This window comes from Acyrthosiphon pisum, chromosome A1 (assembly GCF_005508785.2).
Source record: "Acyrthosiphon pisum isolate AL4f chromosome A1, pea_aphid_22Mar2018_4r6ur, whole genome shotgun sequence".
Lineage (NCBI taxonomy): Eukaryota > Metazoa > Arthropoda > Insecta > Hemiptera > Aphididae > Acyrthosiphon > Acyrthosiphon pisum.
In genome coordinates, this window is record NC_042494.1 from 151,219,598 (window position 1) to 151,237,284 (window position 17,687).

At 28.7% G+C, this 17,687-nt stretch overlaps 1 protein-coding gene and 1 long non-coding RNA gene across 4 annotated transcripts in view; one reads left to right on the forward strand and one right to left on the reverse strand.

The window, feature by feature from the left end:
* LOC100161747 (putative inorganic phosphate cotransporter) overlaps positions 1 to 7,498 on the forward strand; it is a 10,302-nt gene extending 2,804 nt beyond the window's left edge. Inside the window, exons 1-8 of one of the 2 annotated variants that reach the window (XM_029488586.1) lie at positions 2,749 to 3,305; positions 4,866 to 5,329; positions 5,404 to 5,491; positions 5,637 to 5,860; positions 5,978 to 6,130; positions 6,222 to 6,354; positions 6,423 to 6,661; positions 7,236 to 7,498. In XM_029488586.1, the coding sequence (XP_029344446.1) occupies positions 3,290 to 3,305; positions 4,866 to 5,329; positions 5,404 to 5,491; positions 5,637 to 5,860; positions 5,978 to 6,130; positions 6,222 to 6,354; positions 6,423 to 6,661; positions 7,236 to 7,463 (1,545 nt within the window). In that variant the 5' untranslated portion in view covers positions 2,749 to 3,289 and the 3' untranslated portion in view covers positions 7,464 to 7,498. Of the gene's footprint in view, positions 1 to 2,748; positions 3,306 to 4,865; positions 5,330 to 5,403; positions 5,492 to 5,636; positions 5,861 to 5,977; positions 6,131 to 6,221; positions 6,355 to 6,422; positions 6,662 to 7,235 lie in introns of those variants that run through there. The other variant, XM_029488585.1, reaches the window with a different exon arrangement.
* A 7,546-nt stretch (positions 7,499 to 15,044) lies between these two features.
* The window catches only part of LOC100568589, a 5,132-nt gene continuing 2,489 nt past the window's right edge, over positions 15,045 to 17,687 (reverse strand). For both annotated transcript variants that reach the window (XR_003839222.1, XR_119248.4), the window contains exon 5: positions 15,045 to 15,629. This is a non-coding gene — a long non-coding RNA (uncharacterized LOC100568589). The remainder of the gene's footprint in view (positions 15,630 to 17,687) is intronic.

Genomic DNA, 17,687 nt, shown 5'->3' on the forward strand with positions numbered 1-17,687 from the left:
TTTAATTTTATCATTTTCAATGATCATAAATTGTGCTTAATACACAAAAAAAAAATTTCAAATGTGAAAATACTTAATAGTGAATGTATTGTCCTTTTTTATTATAGGCAAATATTTACTTTGTTTATAAGACAATTAAGTATTATTTCATTGTTATTAATAAAATGCTACAAAAGAAAAAATTCGAACAAGGAAGAGGTTTGCATCAAAAGAAAGATAGTCTAGTGATGAATGTACTACATATTATCTTTAAAGTTTAAACTCTTCTAATTTTAATCTAACTTCTAGGTTCCTTATAGCTTGTAATTTGTAGAATCAAATTAAAAAAATCACTCCTATTAAAACATTTCTCTTATTTGTATCACACATTCAAATATCTTATCAAGTAATTAAGTATAATAAAACCATTCAATTATAATTTCAAGTCTGCTTGGAAATCCGTTTTTAAAAATGTAAAAACCGGTATACAAAATCGAAATTACATTTTTAATACCGGTATTGAAAAATTAAAACCAAAACCGAAAAATTTAGAAACCGGTATGCAAAACCGAAATTTCTTAATACCGGTATTGCTAAGTTGAAACCGGAACATTTAGAAACCGGTATTCAAAACCAAAACCGAAACCGAAATTTCTTAATACTACCGCTAAGTTAAAACCGAAATCGTAAAATTTAGAAACCGGTATTCAATACCGAAACCGAAACCGAAATTATTTCAATCGGTTTCAAGCCCTGATTTTAATTATGAATAATTAATATATCATAACAACCAATAATTAGATGCCTATATACTTACTAGTTTTTATACCCATTGTATTATTTAGACATTCAATAGTAGATACCTAGCTATAATATAATATATATTACATGGAAAATAATTATATAAGTATATGCCTATTAGGTAGGTAGTTTGTTATACAAATTATGATTTTATACAATAATATGTTAGGAGAAGGGCTTGACTACTAAGATTTAATATATCGACTATATAATGCAATTTACTAACTAAAGTTGATGAATAAAATAAAAATAGGATCTCATTGTTATGAAAATAAAATAACGGTGGTTGTATTATGTTTCTTTAGATATTATACATTTAAAAAACACGTGTTTTACTACCTACTTGTACGTTAATCCTATTAATGAAATGCACGCTTGTGTAGTCTTATTTCAATAACTTACATTAAGCAACCACGAACACTTATAACATATAGCACGAAGCTGTTGATTTCGTTGAGTAACCATTTCAGAATTAACTTATTTTAAGCGCGTCGAGTACCTACAGACGACGGTAGTGTCACGTGGTGGTATATCTGGTATAGGTGGCTTCAGAGACACAACTCTTCCCAATTATTTTTCCGAAGGTATGAAAAAATCTTTATGAATAAAAACTAATAGAGTTCCTATTTTTATACCAACTCAATAAACATCAATTATATTTTCCCTTCTCCGAATACATACAATAGTAGGTACCTACCTACGAATAAATATTATAAAACGTCTAGACGTTTCAATTAATTTTATTCGAAATGACAATAAAAACTACGTTAAAAGCACAAAAGTATCGAATATAAATAGCACTATTATAACTCCGAAATATACCAGACCGTATTTTACTTCTTCGTAATTTTATAAAATTACAATTCACTTAAGCGTGTCTACTGTACACTAACTCGGAATAAATATGAAAATGCTACAAATCATGAGCTCCGAATTTTTTAGTAGCCGTTTTACGTTTAAGACGTAGGTGACACAGACAGTCTTTACATTTTGCATAACACAATGAACATATTTATTGGTATTATTAAAAAAGTAATTTATTTTTGAATTTAAAAAAAATTATATCTACTTTGCTATTTCAAAATTTGTATTGCAACGTGAGGAACCTATAATAATTTGCAGATAACATTTGCATCAATAAAATATTCTATAATATGCTGCCACATACATAAACGTTAAATTTAAAACATAATAGATAGTATTTTTTGATAGTAATAGGTCAACTTTCCATGATAATCTAAACAAAAAAACTGTATCGACTGTTCATTTGAAATGTATCCGACGAAGGCAACGCCAAATTACGGGTACGCGTTCTCTGTCTGAACTGATTTGACTTATCAATGAGTTCACACACAAGCCAGCTACTATAGTGTGATTTTCATACTAAAGTAAGTAATTAACGATTCACAATCAGTGGTTGTAATATTTCGATCGTACCTCGCAAACCTCCTAGTAAATGATAAAACGACCTGCCTATAAATAGTGGTACGCGCATTTCGAATTGTATAGTATTAATAACTGTAGTCACAGGCCAACGACTTTGCGATAAATGATAATCGAAGACCTTGAGAAAAATCCAAAAGTCGTAATATTCAATCATCAATCACAATAGATTTACATAATATACTTGCCTATCCATCGATAAACGTCACGACTTGACGAGCACACACAAACACATATTGTGAGCCACAATCATTGAACCCCTTAGACGTAAACGCGGCTCGTACATGAGGTTTTTTGTTGCTACTATATGCTCCACTCATCAGTGCTTGGTAACTACTCCGTGGAGTTAAATTAATTGCCTATAACACGTTCACATCATAGTATTGTATAATTATTATTATTTGTTAATAATATTAAAATTTGACTTCGAACATTGCATGACGTGTGTTTTGTTTTGTACAACAGTTCGAACAACCGATTCACATAATAATTAACACAATATCATAGAAATTATTAGAATATTATTATACGCTTAAACTATTTGTACACAAACAAGAACATGTGCTCCCATTCGACACAGACATAAAGCCAATGATAAATATTCAGATAAGGCGATCGGAGTACAATAAAAGGAGCGAACATCTTAATCACCCACTCACTCGGCTTGGATCACATAATAATATCATGTTATCATGTTGTGATTCGATCCGACGAGTTAACAGTGTTCAAACGGAAGTTAGCGTATGAAGACGTCTTCGTTTTGTTCACCGGCTACAACAGCGGTCGACGGTTTCGTAATATTCCGCGGGAACATAATATTATTTAATATATTATACGTATTTTTTATTATTGTATAATTTTCAATTTTTTTTTTTATCGTTTTAAACGTGTTGTATTTACTCAGCTGGTACCTACACGAAATACTATTCGGTAGAACCCACGTGGACGATTTTCCGATTCGTAAACGTTTTTCGTACTAGTCTCGGCGGTGGTTTTCAGAAAATTCCGTTCAAAGTAATTAATCCTCGATTATAAATAAACACCGAGGTGACATTTACCTACCACTATGAAATTTAATTCACGTAAGTAAAAGTTTAGCTTTCTATCGCATGATAAAATGTTTTGTTTTATATTATAACATAAAAGAATGTCAATTAAAGCGTTAATACATTTTACAGTAATTTTATCTATACTGTTTAACATTTAATAACACATATAATCACCTAGATTTTTTTTCTCTCGTCAAATCCCTCGAAAAACAGTGTTGTTTAAAAAAATTTTTAAAAACCACAATAGTTACAAAATACCAAGAAAATTCATAGGTATCTGTGATTTATTTATATTGAAAAATGTGAAGGTAAAATTATATAAATGTACATATTATGTTGTTTTTAAACAAAAAAATTAATACTTTCATATGTTCAATTAAACTCATGTTATTTATTATTAGTACAACTATGCTTAGCTTAGACATGTTTTAAATTTATTTTAAAAAAAATTAATTAAAATAGTTAAAAACAATGATCTAGATATCAACAATCTATTTTTAACGCCTGAACTGTATTTTATATAAACCTATAAAAATTAAAAAAAATTAATGGCAAGAAAAATGAATGTTAGATTTAAAAATTAAAAAAATATTACCTATATTATAACATTTTAACAAAAATGCTTTCAATAATGAATGAAAAATGTACAATTAAAGAAAAAAAAAAGTAATTACCTGCTTATAACAAAATTTACATTATTGATTATACAATACTCCAATCTATAAAATAAATGTTAGATTTATTAGTTAACAATTTAATTTAAAGTAGTTGTATGTACACGATGATTCATAAACCGCAAACACCGAACAAATTAATCTTTATGAATGTATAATGATCATAAAATACAATAAATGCTTTTTAATTATAATATTATAACATAGAATGCATTTGATTAAAATGATTTTACTTTAATTGCTTTTGATCTCATTACAGAATCAAAGTAGTCATAGGTAGGTACTACATTATATACAAATGATTAACATAATACCTATATTATATAATAATAGTTATACATTTATATATTAGAGACTTAATTTTGTTACTTCTCTTGTATTAAATATGCACATTGTACTACAATAATTAATTAACTTTTCATAAAACAATTCATATTTTTCAAAAATATCATTACACTATTTATCCCGTTAATATAATAAGTATTTAGTTTGATCCAACATATTTGTTAACATTTAGATGGTGTTAACGTAGTTATATTACCGTGTTTAAAATACTAAGTAATCTTAATGAACTATTGAAATTTATAAGTAAACATAACTTATTATAACATAGAATATATTGTTCTCAAATACAAAGTATCTATATAATATGCGTAAGGTCTATACGGTAATATTCTGTTGTTTGAAAATATTATAAATGATGGTTTCTTTTAAACCGAAGTCAATGACTATTTTATTGACTTTAAGCAAAAAAAAAAACAACCATATATAATATTAATATACGATCCTTCCATTCAACCGTACAACATACAACAATCGTATTATGAGTTCGAAACCAGCTGTCGATTTATCTAGAACTTTGTCGAAGTTTCAAAGTCAAGATTCAGATAGTTATAATTTTTTTTTTTTTTTGCTGCAGGACACATTTCTCAGAGATGGGTGATGGCCGTGATGGGGATGATGGGCGTGACAATGGCATACGTGATGCGAGCCTGCTTGGGCATAACGCTCACGCAAATGGTCAGGCCCGTGGTGGTGGTAGTGGATGGAGGTGCAAGATCCGTTCGTCACGACTATTGCCCAATGCCACAGTCGTCGTCACATGGTCACTCTAAGTCCAACCGGACAGTAGTAGTCGAGGACGTGTTCAAGAACCGATTCGATTGGGACGAGAAGACGCAAGGTGAGATCCTGTCGTCGTTCTACTACGGATACATACTCACGCACTTACCCGGCGGCGTCTTATCCCAGAGGTTCGGTGGCAAGTATACGATGGGATTAGGAATACTGTCCACTGCAATCTTCACGCTGATGACTCCGTACGTAGCGTACATGGGTTCCAGGCCACTGACAATTCTGCGGTTCGTCGAAGGACTTGGAGAAGTAAAGATGGCGATTACCACTATATACGATCTCAATACAACTTTGGATTAATTTTAAAAATTTTTATTATCCAGGGAACTACCTTCCCGGCTCTCTGCACTCTCCTGGCCCAGTGGGCTCCACCAGAAGAAAAGGGAAAGCTCTCCACGCTGGTGTTTGCAGGTAAAGTATACATATCATAAAGTATACACATTATATAATATTTTATAAACGTGTTTATCGACTAGTAGGCGCCAATAATTTAGGAATCACACATTAACACATATTGCTAACTTATAATGATAACAATAATGATATGTACTAACAGGTGTGCAAATCGGTAATATTTTTTCAAACTTCTTGAGTGGTTTCATCATACAATACATACCCGGTGGTTGGCCTAATGTATTTTACTTCTTCGGTATAACCTCGTTGATTTGGTTCGTGCTGTGGTGCATATTCGTTTACAATGACCCAAACTCTCATCCGTTTATATCAGACATGGAGCGTGACTATTTAAAACAGTCGATCGGAAGCCTAGAAAGGAAAAAGGTACGTGGGGCGTCATTGATCATATATATAGCTATAGATTCGTGGCAAAACTAAATTTTCTTGCCTGACGTAACAAAAAATATCATAGTTTAATATTATTTGAATTGGTTATAATAGGACTTGGCCCCCACACCATGGAAATCCATATTAACGTCGTGGCCAGTATGGGCACTAATTATCGTTGAAGCAGGACATGACTGGGGTGGTTTCACAATTATCAGCGATCTCCCAAAATATATGAGTGACGTTTTACACTTTTCGATTACTGAGGTAAGTCTGATTAACTTCGACAGTTCTCATTGGGTGTCGTTTACAGGGTAAAATATACATAGAAGTAATTTTAAATGTTTACCATATATAGAACGGTTTATTGTCGTCCATCCCATACATCGCCCAATGGGTTACGTCGATCTTAGCTAGCATATTGGCCGACCGGCTGATAAGCAAAAGAATAATGAGTGTAACTGCGGTCAGAAAAGTTTACGCTATTATAGGTGAGATTTAATGCGAAAACATAATTCTTAAAAATATCGGTGACTGACTAATAATGAAATGATTTTAGGAACTGTTGGACCTGGTATGGGTGTGATGTGTGCTTCGTTTGTTGGATGTGACAAAATGATCGCCACTCTGTGTTTTACTTTGGGTATGGCATTAATGGGATTCTGTTATCCCAGCATTCGTATCAATTCACTCGACTTATCACCCAATTATGCTCCTACCATCATGGCACTAGTCAACGGTATTGGTTGCTTATCAGGAATGGCCACTCCATACGTCGCCGGAATTCTCACACCAAACGTAAGTTAATATTATAATATTCTTCGAGGTTTACTATGCAAAATACCACTAAGTGTGATTATTTCATTGCATTTATCAATCTATATTTATGTATAAAAAAGATTTTACGTAAGGGTGGAACTTATGAACATGGAAACTCCTGAATAATTATCCCCAAATTTCACACACATATTCATTGAGACTCCAGGGGTGTTAAAAGCCTCATTTTCAACCCATATAGGCTGCTAAAAAGGTGGTTCACGAGGGGGTTTGTTGCTTATCGTGAAAATTGATTATTAATTGTTTATATTATGTACCTATATAAAGTTGCTATTAGTTACAAAATAAAAGAGACTTGTATATAATCTAAATATATTAAAATAATTTATGTCTGTAGCTTATTTACTTATAAACTCCTTGACAAATGTTAACAACATTTTCGAGACTGTTTTTAGTGATATTAGAACATTATGTTAGAGAATATTATGAGTCACGTTTAAAAATATACAAAGTGCTATGTTCAATATGCCAAATTACACCTAAATATTTCATGCAAATAAGTGCATAATAATTTATTACATTTTTAATTGTTCAGAGAACCGTCTTAGAGTGGCGTCTTGTATTTTGGATTATGATGATAGTCATGACAGCATCATCTGTGGTGTATGGGCTATTTGGATCCGGCGAGTTGCAACCATGGGACGACTTGGAACAATATTATCTAAAAGAAAAAGAAAAAGCAAAGAGGGGGTTACCTATGGACGAAAGATTAAGTATAATTTATTCAAAATCCATAGAAGATGGAAAATTGATAAATAATTAGAAACCTGACTACCTAATAATACGAACGATACTATCCTACACTGTAAATAATGTTACCTATTAGTTATATACTAATTATATAATGTGAATATTTATTTAGTTTGTAAATACTTGTTATATTTAGAACCATATTAATGTTTTAATAATATGTAAAAATAACAATAGGAAAATATATTATTTTTGTACATTACAATTTGTATATTAATTTTGAATTAAATAAAAATTAAATTTGTAATATTTTTTTTTCTTTAGTAATAACTACAATTTCCTTATACATATTATAATAATATAAGATGAATCATAATAATAATAAGGTAACGTTTTTTTTTCCAACATGTTAAGTTTATATAGGGCCTAAGCTTTGAAAATTTCCTAAAAGTGACATTCTGCAAAGTTAGAATTGAAAAAAGATAAAGGCTTATAAATCAACAGGGACGTAGCCAGAGGAGGGGTCCATGGGGTCTGTACCCCACCCCCCGAAATTTCATCGACGATATTTTTTTTAGAATCTGAGTGGAACGAAAATGCTAGTGTTTTTACTATGATTTTTTTTGTACTGGTAAACCTAATAATTAATTATAATATGTTATGGAAAAAATTACAAAATAATACAGTTAGCACACACATAAATATATATATAGGTACTCGTATGACGTATACGTATACCATATAGCTGGGTATGAGGTAGATACATATATAGGGATATATATATAATTATATAAATATATACATAGACGATAAACCCTCGTAAAAACTATAAACTCCATAATAACCATGTTGATAAGAAATGACCCAGTACTATAATTAGTAGGTACCAAAGTTAAGATAGATTTGTAATATAATAATCATGATCGTCCTTTATCATCTGACTAGATCGTACATTTTATCTTTTATTGTTATACTTATCGTATCGCGTATACAATTTAAAGCAAAATGCCAAAATATAATATTATACCATACTCGTCCGTCTAAGTTCACCTACGGTAAATTTTATTTCTGTGCTCGTTTCTGTTTCGTTTTTTGTTTTTAAATAATCAAATATGAAGAGAAGAGCACTTGAAAATTTTTTAAACCAAAAAAACCATTTACTGGTGCGCTTTTAAATCAACATGAAAGTCAAGAACATAATCGTTTTACGAGTTTTGGCAACCCTCCCAGTATCTACAACTGAAAATGAACGATCATTTTCAACTTTAAGAAGAGTAAAAACACTACTTCGAAACCAAATTGGAAATGACCGTTTAACAGGGCTGACTCTTTTATCCGTTCATTGGGAAATATCAGTTTCACCAAATGAAGTGTTGATATAATGGAAAAATCAAAAAGAAAATTATTATTATAAATTATAATTTTATTATATCTATGTTATAGGTAGGTACTTATGTCTTATACCTACATTTTTTTTATTTATAAGATATTTTTTTTACAATATGTACATAATATAGCAGTCTGTAGGTCATTATGAATTTAATTTTTGATTGATTAATAAGAATCGTTAAAATTACTTATTATTTTTTTTTTTGACTTGACCCCCCGCATCTTGTTGCCCGTAAAAAATGACAACACTTAAGAAAATTGTAATTGTTCAACTTCTTTTGGGTGTAACTCGTTGCAGTAAGTGCAACTCAGACATCCTGGTAGACAATCCGACTATGTCAGATCGTGAACAATGTGCGACAGCATATCAAGTAGGCTACGACATATATGTATACGCCGATGAGCGGCTATAAGTGCAACTCGGTCACCTTTGTAGGCAATGTGCGAAAATTCGATTTGATGCATGCGTATACCTGATCTGGCCGATAACCAATGGCAACCAATAAAATAATAAATATTAATTTCTACTAATTATTTCTCCTTTAACCAATAGCAACTATTTATAAACAAACATTTTCATCGTAAATCTCAAAATTCCTGTTTGAGCACCTATTCGGGTTGGACCTACCGGTTCCAATTGCAAATCCAAACATTCCTCTTGGATCACTATCAATTAAAAAAAACCACATCCATATCCGTTGTGTAGTTTTAAAGATCTAAGCATACAGACAGACAGTGGGACTTTGTTTTATATTAAGTATGTTAAGACTTAAGATTAAGATAATTTGTTGTTGACGTTCAAAACCTTCTAATATATTTCTTCCAATAATAAGTACCCAACGTATGTTAATCAACCTAATATTTAAGTTTATCTGAAATAATTTATAGTTATACCCTTATGGCAGTTGGCACATCACATTAAAAAGGCTAGCCTTTCAAGCTGTCAAGTATAAAACTGCTCTGCTGGATCTAGTATACCTACCACGTTATTAAATAGGTCACACCAGTAATGGAAGTTTAACATTTGAAATCAACGATAAATACGATGAAACCCGATTTTGAACAAAAATGGTCTAACTTTTTGGTAACCTTGTTTAATAAAAAAATTATTTTATTAATAACACTAAAATGTTAACAAATTTTCGTTATTAAGTTTTTAAACATGTACCTACGTGTATATAATATTCTCCCTTTGTCAGTCCATTAGTTACCAAGATTGTTAATATTGATTTTGAGAAAATCTGCAAACACAATAATAAATGAATTAAAAACATATCTTTGGGCGCTCAGAATCTAAATCATTAAATTATTTTATATGACGAAAATGTTGCTTATGATATAAATTGTCATACGTTTTAAAACAATGCTAAAGTATTCAGCACCATCAACATTTTTCTTCCTTCTCTTGTTACTTTTTTTTTATATATTAGGTACTTATTTAATTTCTGGTCAGGTGGCACTACTGGGAGCCTTCCTTCTCTTGTTACTTTTTTTTTTATAATATATTACTTATTTACTCTGTCACCACACTTACTCATTATACACTTATGTATAGATTGTAAATATACTTTATTTTTAATAAAAAAAAAAAATTAACATTAGGTGATTTAAACTGTTGCGTAGTAGGTAATCGAACAATAAATAATAACACTGCCATAAAATAATAAAATAATTAGAATATAGATTTTAAGTATAAAATTAATCACTTTTGAACAACGGTTTTATGCTGTGGTACCTACCTAAATTGTTATCAAGTGGGTAATAAATCTTTTAAAGACTCGACCTATATAAATCTCAAAAGCATACTAAATGAAGAAGAAGACTATTAAATAATTTAGCAATAAGATCTATTGTTCGTATCAATAACTTCAGCTACACAAACAATCTTTACAACACATACAATATACCTAGTAAGGAAAAATAAATGTATATAATAATTAATATATTTTAATATCAACAAAAATGCATAGTGGAATAGAGTTGCACAACAAAAAGCCGGCAAAGAAAAAAAATAGTTATATAGCTGAGGCGCCATCTACCGAGTAAATTACAATTACAATTTCTAAAAACGTTTACCGATTGAGGTCGGGTTATAATACCTATTTTGAAATATAAAAATCAGCAACATGACCAATTTATGTAAAATAAGAAAATAATAGATTATTGTTAGTTATTCAAAATTCAAATGAATATCAAAAGGCTAAGCAAAAGGTATGTGTGTAGTTTATTGACTAATAACTAAAATACGAAAGACCTACCTGTGATTCCAACATACAAAGTTCATACGAAAAAAAAAGGATATGAAGCACAAACGATGACACCGAGCTATGGATGTGAATATTGATATAAATATTGATTTATAAATACTTTATTTATTTGGTATTCGGATTAGTATTGGGAGTTAATTTAGATGTAAATACAATTGTAGAATTTAGAAAATATCAAATATGTAGTTTTCAACTAACTATTTCTACCATTTTTGTAAAGCTCGTAAATCAATTACACAATCTATGAGTTATGACAACCGAGGATAGTAATTTAACGCTTACCAATGATTCGGCAATGAAAATTATTCATTAGATGTATTACAATCTGATTTCAGACAAAATGGTATTTATCAATAATCCATTCTAAATAATATAGGTACCTACTTAACTCATTTCCATGTTACAAAAAAATTATAACGTTGATAAATGATAATTTATCATATAATATTATTATGATTATTGATTTATGCCTGATTTATTCTAAAGAGTTTGTAATTATAATATTATGTACCACATAATTTATTACCTACTATATAGAAACAATACAATTATTCACTTTAAAAGAACCAACTTAATAATAATAAAAGTAAATTTAGTTATGGGTCATTAGAAATTAGAAATTATTGAACACCAATACTCGATGTTCCTACACTAAGTTATAATAATTAATAATATATAAGAATTATAGGTGTGGAAAAAAAATAATACTTCAGCAGCGGTGATGGGTTGATGCGGTCACTATAAAACGATAAGTAAAAAATAGTTCTATTTTACCTATACCTAATTGCAGGGTTTTTTTTTAGTGTGCAGTGAGACACATTTTGTGCAGTGAAAATTTTTACTTTGTGCAGTGCAAAAAAAGAATTTCAGGATGATATATTTTATTGTACATTATAAAACAATAATTTAGTAAACTACAAAATAAAAAAATAAATGTTTCTATTAAAATTAAAAATTGTTTATAGATATTATTCATAATTATACTATTTTTTTTTTAAACAAAAAAAATATCTACCACCTTTAAGCACATGCTTGTGGTGGTGGTAGATAGTTATATAATATAATAATTAATATGAACAGTTTAATTATAAATAAGAAAAGTGGACAAGAACTGAATAATCAATCTTTACAATTAGAATACCTATTTATAAACTAAATTTAAATTACAACAGTTAAATATAATCTGAAATCTTTCAAGTACCTATTAAAAATAACCAAATCTGAATTTCTTTTTCATTTCTATAGTTATACGATTGCCATCTGTATAGAATATGTCCCTTTTTATATTTACTGGCGTTGAGTTGTACTGTTTGGACCTAGATAATCTATGCATTTTTGACCAAACGCTTTTCTAAAATACTCCATTCTGACATCAAATGTCCTATTTTCTCTTTTAATAACCTTATTCATAGGTATCCAGAAAGGATTCAAAGTTTTTAATTATGTATACAATAGTTATTTTTTTATATACAGACTTAAATGGTAACACATCTAATATCTTAAAGTTTTCTTTAGTTGAACCAATTAAAGTATTTTTACTTAAACATATACTAACAATTTTTCTTTGTAAAAGTTGTAGTGGTCTAGACGCATTTTGATTAAGTCAAGATTATCATTTTTACTATTATTTCATATTTGATGTAAAAGTATATTACAAAAATTATAAAGAAATTAGGTACCTAGTCAATTGATTGTTTTTATTTTCATAAACAATTATTATTACAAATTACCTATTTAAGTAAATATTATTTATTAAGTATTATTACTTATATTTACAAACAAAATTTTAAAATTATTATTTACAAATATACAATAAAAATAGTGCATTGATATAAAATGATTTTTTGGTATAATATCATGAGAGAGTCGGGATTTATATGTTTTTACGTATCGTTTCTGACTTTCTGAGTACCTATATGGCTATATGCAGTTTTATGAAAGTAAAAAATGTAGATAGTACAGTATACAGTAGGTCAGTAGGTACTAGGTATTATAGCCCGCACAGTTCACAGGGGCGGCTCCAGAGACATGATTAGGGGTGACCAAGTCATAATTTTCAGGAAATGTCAATGATTTTTTTTTTTTGTAATTTTGTTTTTAACAGTATACAATTGTTTAGAAATAAAGCTTTGGGGGGAGGAATGGGGGGGGGGGCTAGTGCTCCCCTGACAGTTCAACGGATAACAGTTCGTAGGGTGCCTAATTGCGTGGTTTATCGGAAGCGATTGGCGCTTACGACAATGCTGGGTATGAGATCTATGGATTTATTATATAATAATAATCAATCACCTATGGCAAAATCCATAAATGACAATCGTCATCATTCGGCGGGAGCGATTCACTATTATAATAATTTCAATGAACAAAAAAAATATTAATATCTACCTAAGCCAACAATCAACGGACTAGTGGTTAAGCAGTACTTTAGTATACAACAATTAATTGCATATTTCGTTCTGCTCAAGTCATTTTCACAAATTAATAATTTATCTCGATATAGTTTGGAGAGTCTCGTAAAGATGGACGGAGGTATGGCAGTCTTTTGATATTGGAGTCGGCACTCTAGATATGCCACACCCATATTAACCCAAAGAGTCAATGTATACGTAAGTTTGTTTCCCTATTTTTTTGGAGATTACATTAATTACTTATAAGTCATATAACTAATATTAATTTCTACTGAAAATCTGCTAACCGGTCGACGTAGATGCATATTTTTTTCCAGAACGAGCAATATTGTACAAAATACTCAAATACGAACAAAGCACCTATTTCCGTTAGGTATAAAACTAATAAGTACAACAATGAATAAAATATTTAAAAAAAAACTAACACATTATAACTAGGGAGGTAGGTATAATAAAAATTAAGCAATCAACGGGTTATTGAAAAAAAAATAATTTTTTTTTAGGTATATTATAATATCTGTACCTATATATGCACAAACGAAGACGCCACACCCAAGTCATAGGATATAATAATATGTTTATACAATTTGTTTGATTATTATAAATACCTACTTATATAATTAGTGCTATATACATACTACACACAAGCGTCCTTATGTCCCCCAAACTTCAACTATTTTTATTGAAGGTATTAATATTTTACGTATAGTTACATTACCCCTATAGTGTTTACCCCTCGGGATTTTCCCTGTGGGAGCCCTGTCTATGTTTATGTTGGGGAGCCCACTCAGGTCTACACATTGTTTTTTTGCACAATAAAATATTCACTTAATAGGAATAGTTTAAATTTAAAACAATTCATTTTTTTATATTAATTATTATTACTAACTGTTATTTTTAACAATATAATAATACCACAAGTCAAGAATTTGCTTACTGATCTTTAACATAGTATTTTAAATTTTTATCGTTAATTGAAGACCAAAATATCCTCGTATGTTTTCCTAACCTTATAATATATAATATATTCTGTACATACTATGCGCATATTAAATAGTATTTAACTGCCGTGATTTATGTAAATCTTTGTATTTGTTTTGTTATTTTGCCTATTAATATTTATACGTGTAATGATTGTTGGGAAAATGGGTAGTTTTAAAGAGATGGTTTTACTGTTGGTTATTTTTTTTGAACCCCTCCCCCCCCCCCCCCCACAGAACAAATTTGAATGTACGCCACTGACTATATGTTATATACTGTCCTGATCACTCCGTGTGCATACTTATAGGTACCTACTTATCTAGTATCTACTCATATTAATAGTCGTATTATAGGTACCTACCTATATAAATAGTTTAACACATACGCAAATGCATTACCTATTATGTTATGTTATTAGGTTATGATCCTAAAAATTGAACAGTTAATATTATATTTATTTTCTTGAACACAGTAATGTTTTAAAGATTATTAATTAGTACATAATTAATTGTAATAGTATTTATAAACTATTGAAATACATAGGTTCGAACAAACATTAAAAGGGTACAGTGTTTTTCATGTAGTCAAGTTATATAATACATAGGTAACTGATTTGTGAAGAAATGTAATTAGTGAATGCACCTAACATAAACATATGCATATTATTTATTCAAAATTGTTTAAGAAATATATAATTTAAATCTTTTTTTTTTTGGTTAAAAAGATGTTATAAAAAATTATTTATTAGTTGTATTTGTACTGTATATTTATTTTTTTTAATGTTGAATGGGGCCTGAATGAGATAATTTTTATATACTCTTCAGCAACATCTGTGGGGTAATAATTTAAATTTGTTCAACATTTTTATAGAATCTAGGAGTAAGAGAAAAACAAAAAAACATTTAATAAGCTATTTCGAAAATTTTTTAACTTGTTCCCCCTCCCTAAAACTGTACATAACGGTACATATTTTACTATTACAGTTAAATAGGTATTATAACAAATTAAAATTGAAAATTTTTACATTATTATGTATGTTTTTTTTATTACACAAATTGAATTAAGTATTACAATTATGAAATATTAGTTTCTTTTTTATAATAATAGATGAAGCTTGAACTAGTGCATATTTTATATATTTTTCGACACTTCATTGGTTGTTTCACTGTGAGATGTTTTCAATCTTGACCGAATCTGTATAATCAAATAAAACAGTTTTTATTTATAAATTAATATAATATTATTAACACGTTGTATTGAAATAGGTATATTATGATTTGTGATTGATGAGCATTATGAAACAAATATAATTAACAATAAAAAAAGTAAAGAGCAGTGGATGATTTACTAAAATTAAATTATATCTTACAAAATATTAATGACAATTTTGTCAACATTATATGAGACAATGTATGCTAAGTCTTAACTTCAGCCCTACATAATAGATTTTGAATTGTATTTAAAAGTGTAAAAAAAAAAGTAAAATACCTATATCATAATAATATTTAATGATTTTAAGTACTAACAGTTATTTTTAAAAACTATTAATATAGGGACTTTTTTTCAATAAAAAAGAAATTAAAAATTAATTATTTAGTAAAAATTATATTCACTATAAAAATTATATTATATTATATAAAGTAGAATTTTAATAAGTCAATTATGATATTAATATTTTAAAAATTTAAATTTGAGTTATAAAGAGGGTTTTTAATAAATACTTTGTGTACTACTTTAGAGTTTAGGTAGTGCATATTATAATTTATTGTATCAAATAATAATTATTACTTTAATACAACGAAACCTCTCCTAATGCCAAACAAAAATACCCTAAAAAATCTACTTTAAATAAAGGATGTTTTTTTGGGAAAAAACTACAAACTTTTTAGAACTATCTGATTAGTGGTAACTTGCAGAAGACAGACAAAATGTCAATGACTGATAGTGTCTGGTATTTAGGGATTTCACTGTATTATAAAAACATGAACCTATGTAAAAATGCTAATTATGTACTAAAATATGGAAAAAAAAATGACTAATTAGTTATAATAGTTTTTTTTATTAGCGAGGCATTTTCTTTTTATAAAAACCTAAATCTATAACAAATAAAATCAGCAATAAAATTGTTTACACACACAAGCTGGTGTGTGGTGCCTGATCATTGAAAAATTTAAGACATCATTAGTTTTCTTTTTAAATTTACCGAGGTTTTCAGAAAGGAACAGAAAATATTTCAACTTAACTAGGAGGGACTTATTATGATGTAAATTTTTAAGAAAATTAATTAAATCCTATTAATTATCATAAACATGCGCACAGGGGAGGGGGGGCAGGTGGGCCATGGTCCACCCTGCGAGACGTACCAACATTTGTAGTACATGATCTAAACATCACGGATTTTGATTTGTAAAACCATAAAACATTAAATATAGGTATGTCGTAGGTGAAAAATTGATACTCAATGATAATAAATAATAATTAATTAAATGTCTTTAAAAATAAAATTGATAACATATTACCATCACAGATTGCAAAATTGTATATATTTAAAATTTAAAACTGTTGACAATTAAAATATTTCTAATTTAATTTTTAAAAAATATGTTTCTGTTTTTTATTATAATATAAATGATTTGTGCCTTAAATAGTGGGTGATTATGAGTAAGCAAATTAAAGTATGTAACATTTTAATTATTTCTTCCATCAGAGTTCAGGTTTCTTAATTTTTATTGACTTGGCCCATCCTGCCACAAATGTCTGCGCACGCTTATGTTAATATTATGTATTATAAGATTACATCTAAATTATATACATAAAAATTCTTAAAAACTTACTAAGTATGACTTTTGATATTATGAAATTGGAAAAACATTTAATTTTATTTCCTTTAGTATATGACTATCAGACTACACAGTACATTATATTAATAGGTATAAAAATCCAAGAGTATAGACATATAACATAAAATAACAAAAAGTTGTATAAAATTCCTCAAAACTTCCGAGCAATTATAAAGTTAACTTAATATTATTGAAGTAATTATTTATACTTTGATTTAAATATATTTAGTTCTAAATAGGATATAGGTAGGTACTACCTATATAGGTTTTGTTCAGTGCTTGAATGGGAAAAAAATTAGGTGGATACAAATGGAAATACAAATGCGCTACCTGGAGATTAAAATTTCTTAACAGGACGCCACACCTGCATTTGTTGTCTCCGTCTTACAAACGCGTAACATAGCAAATTTAC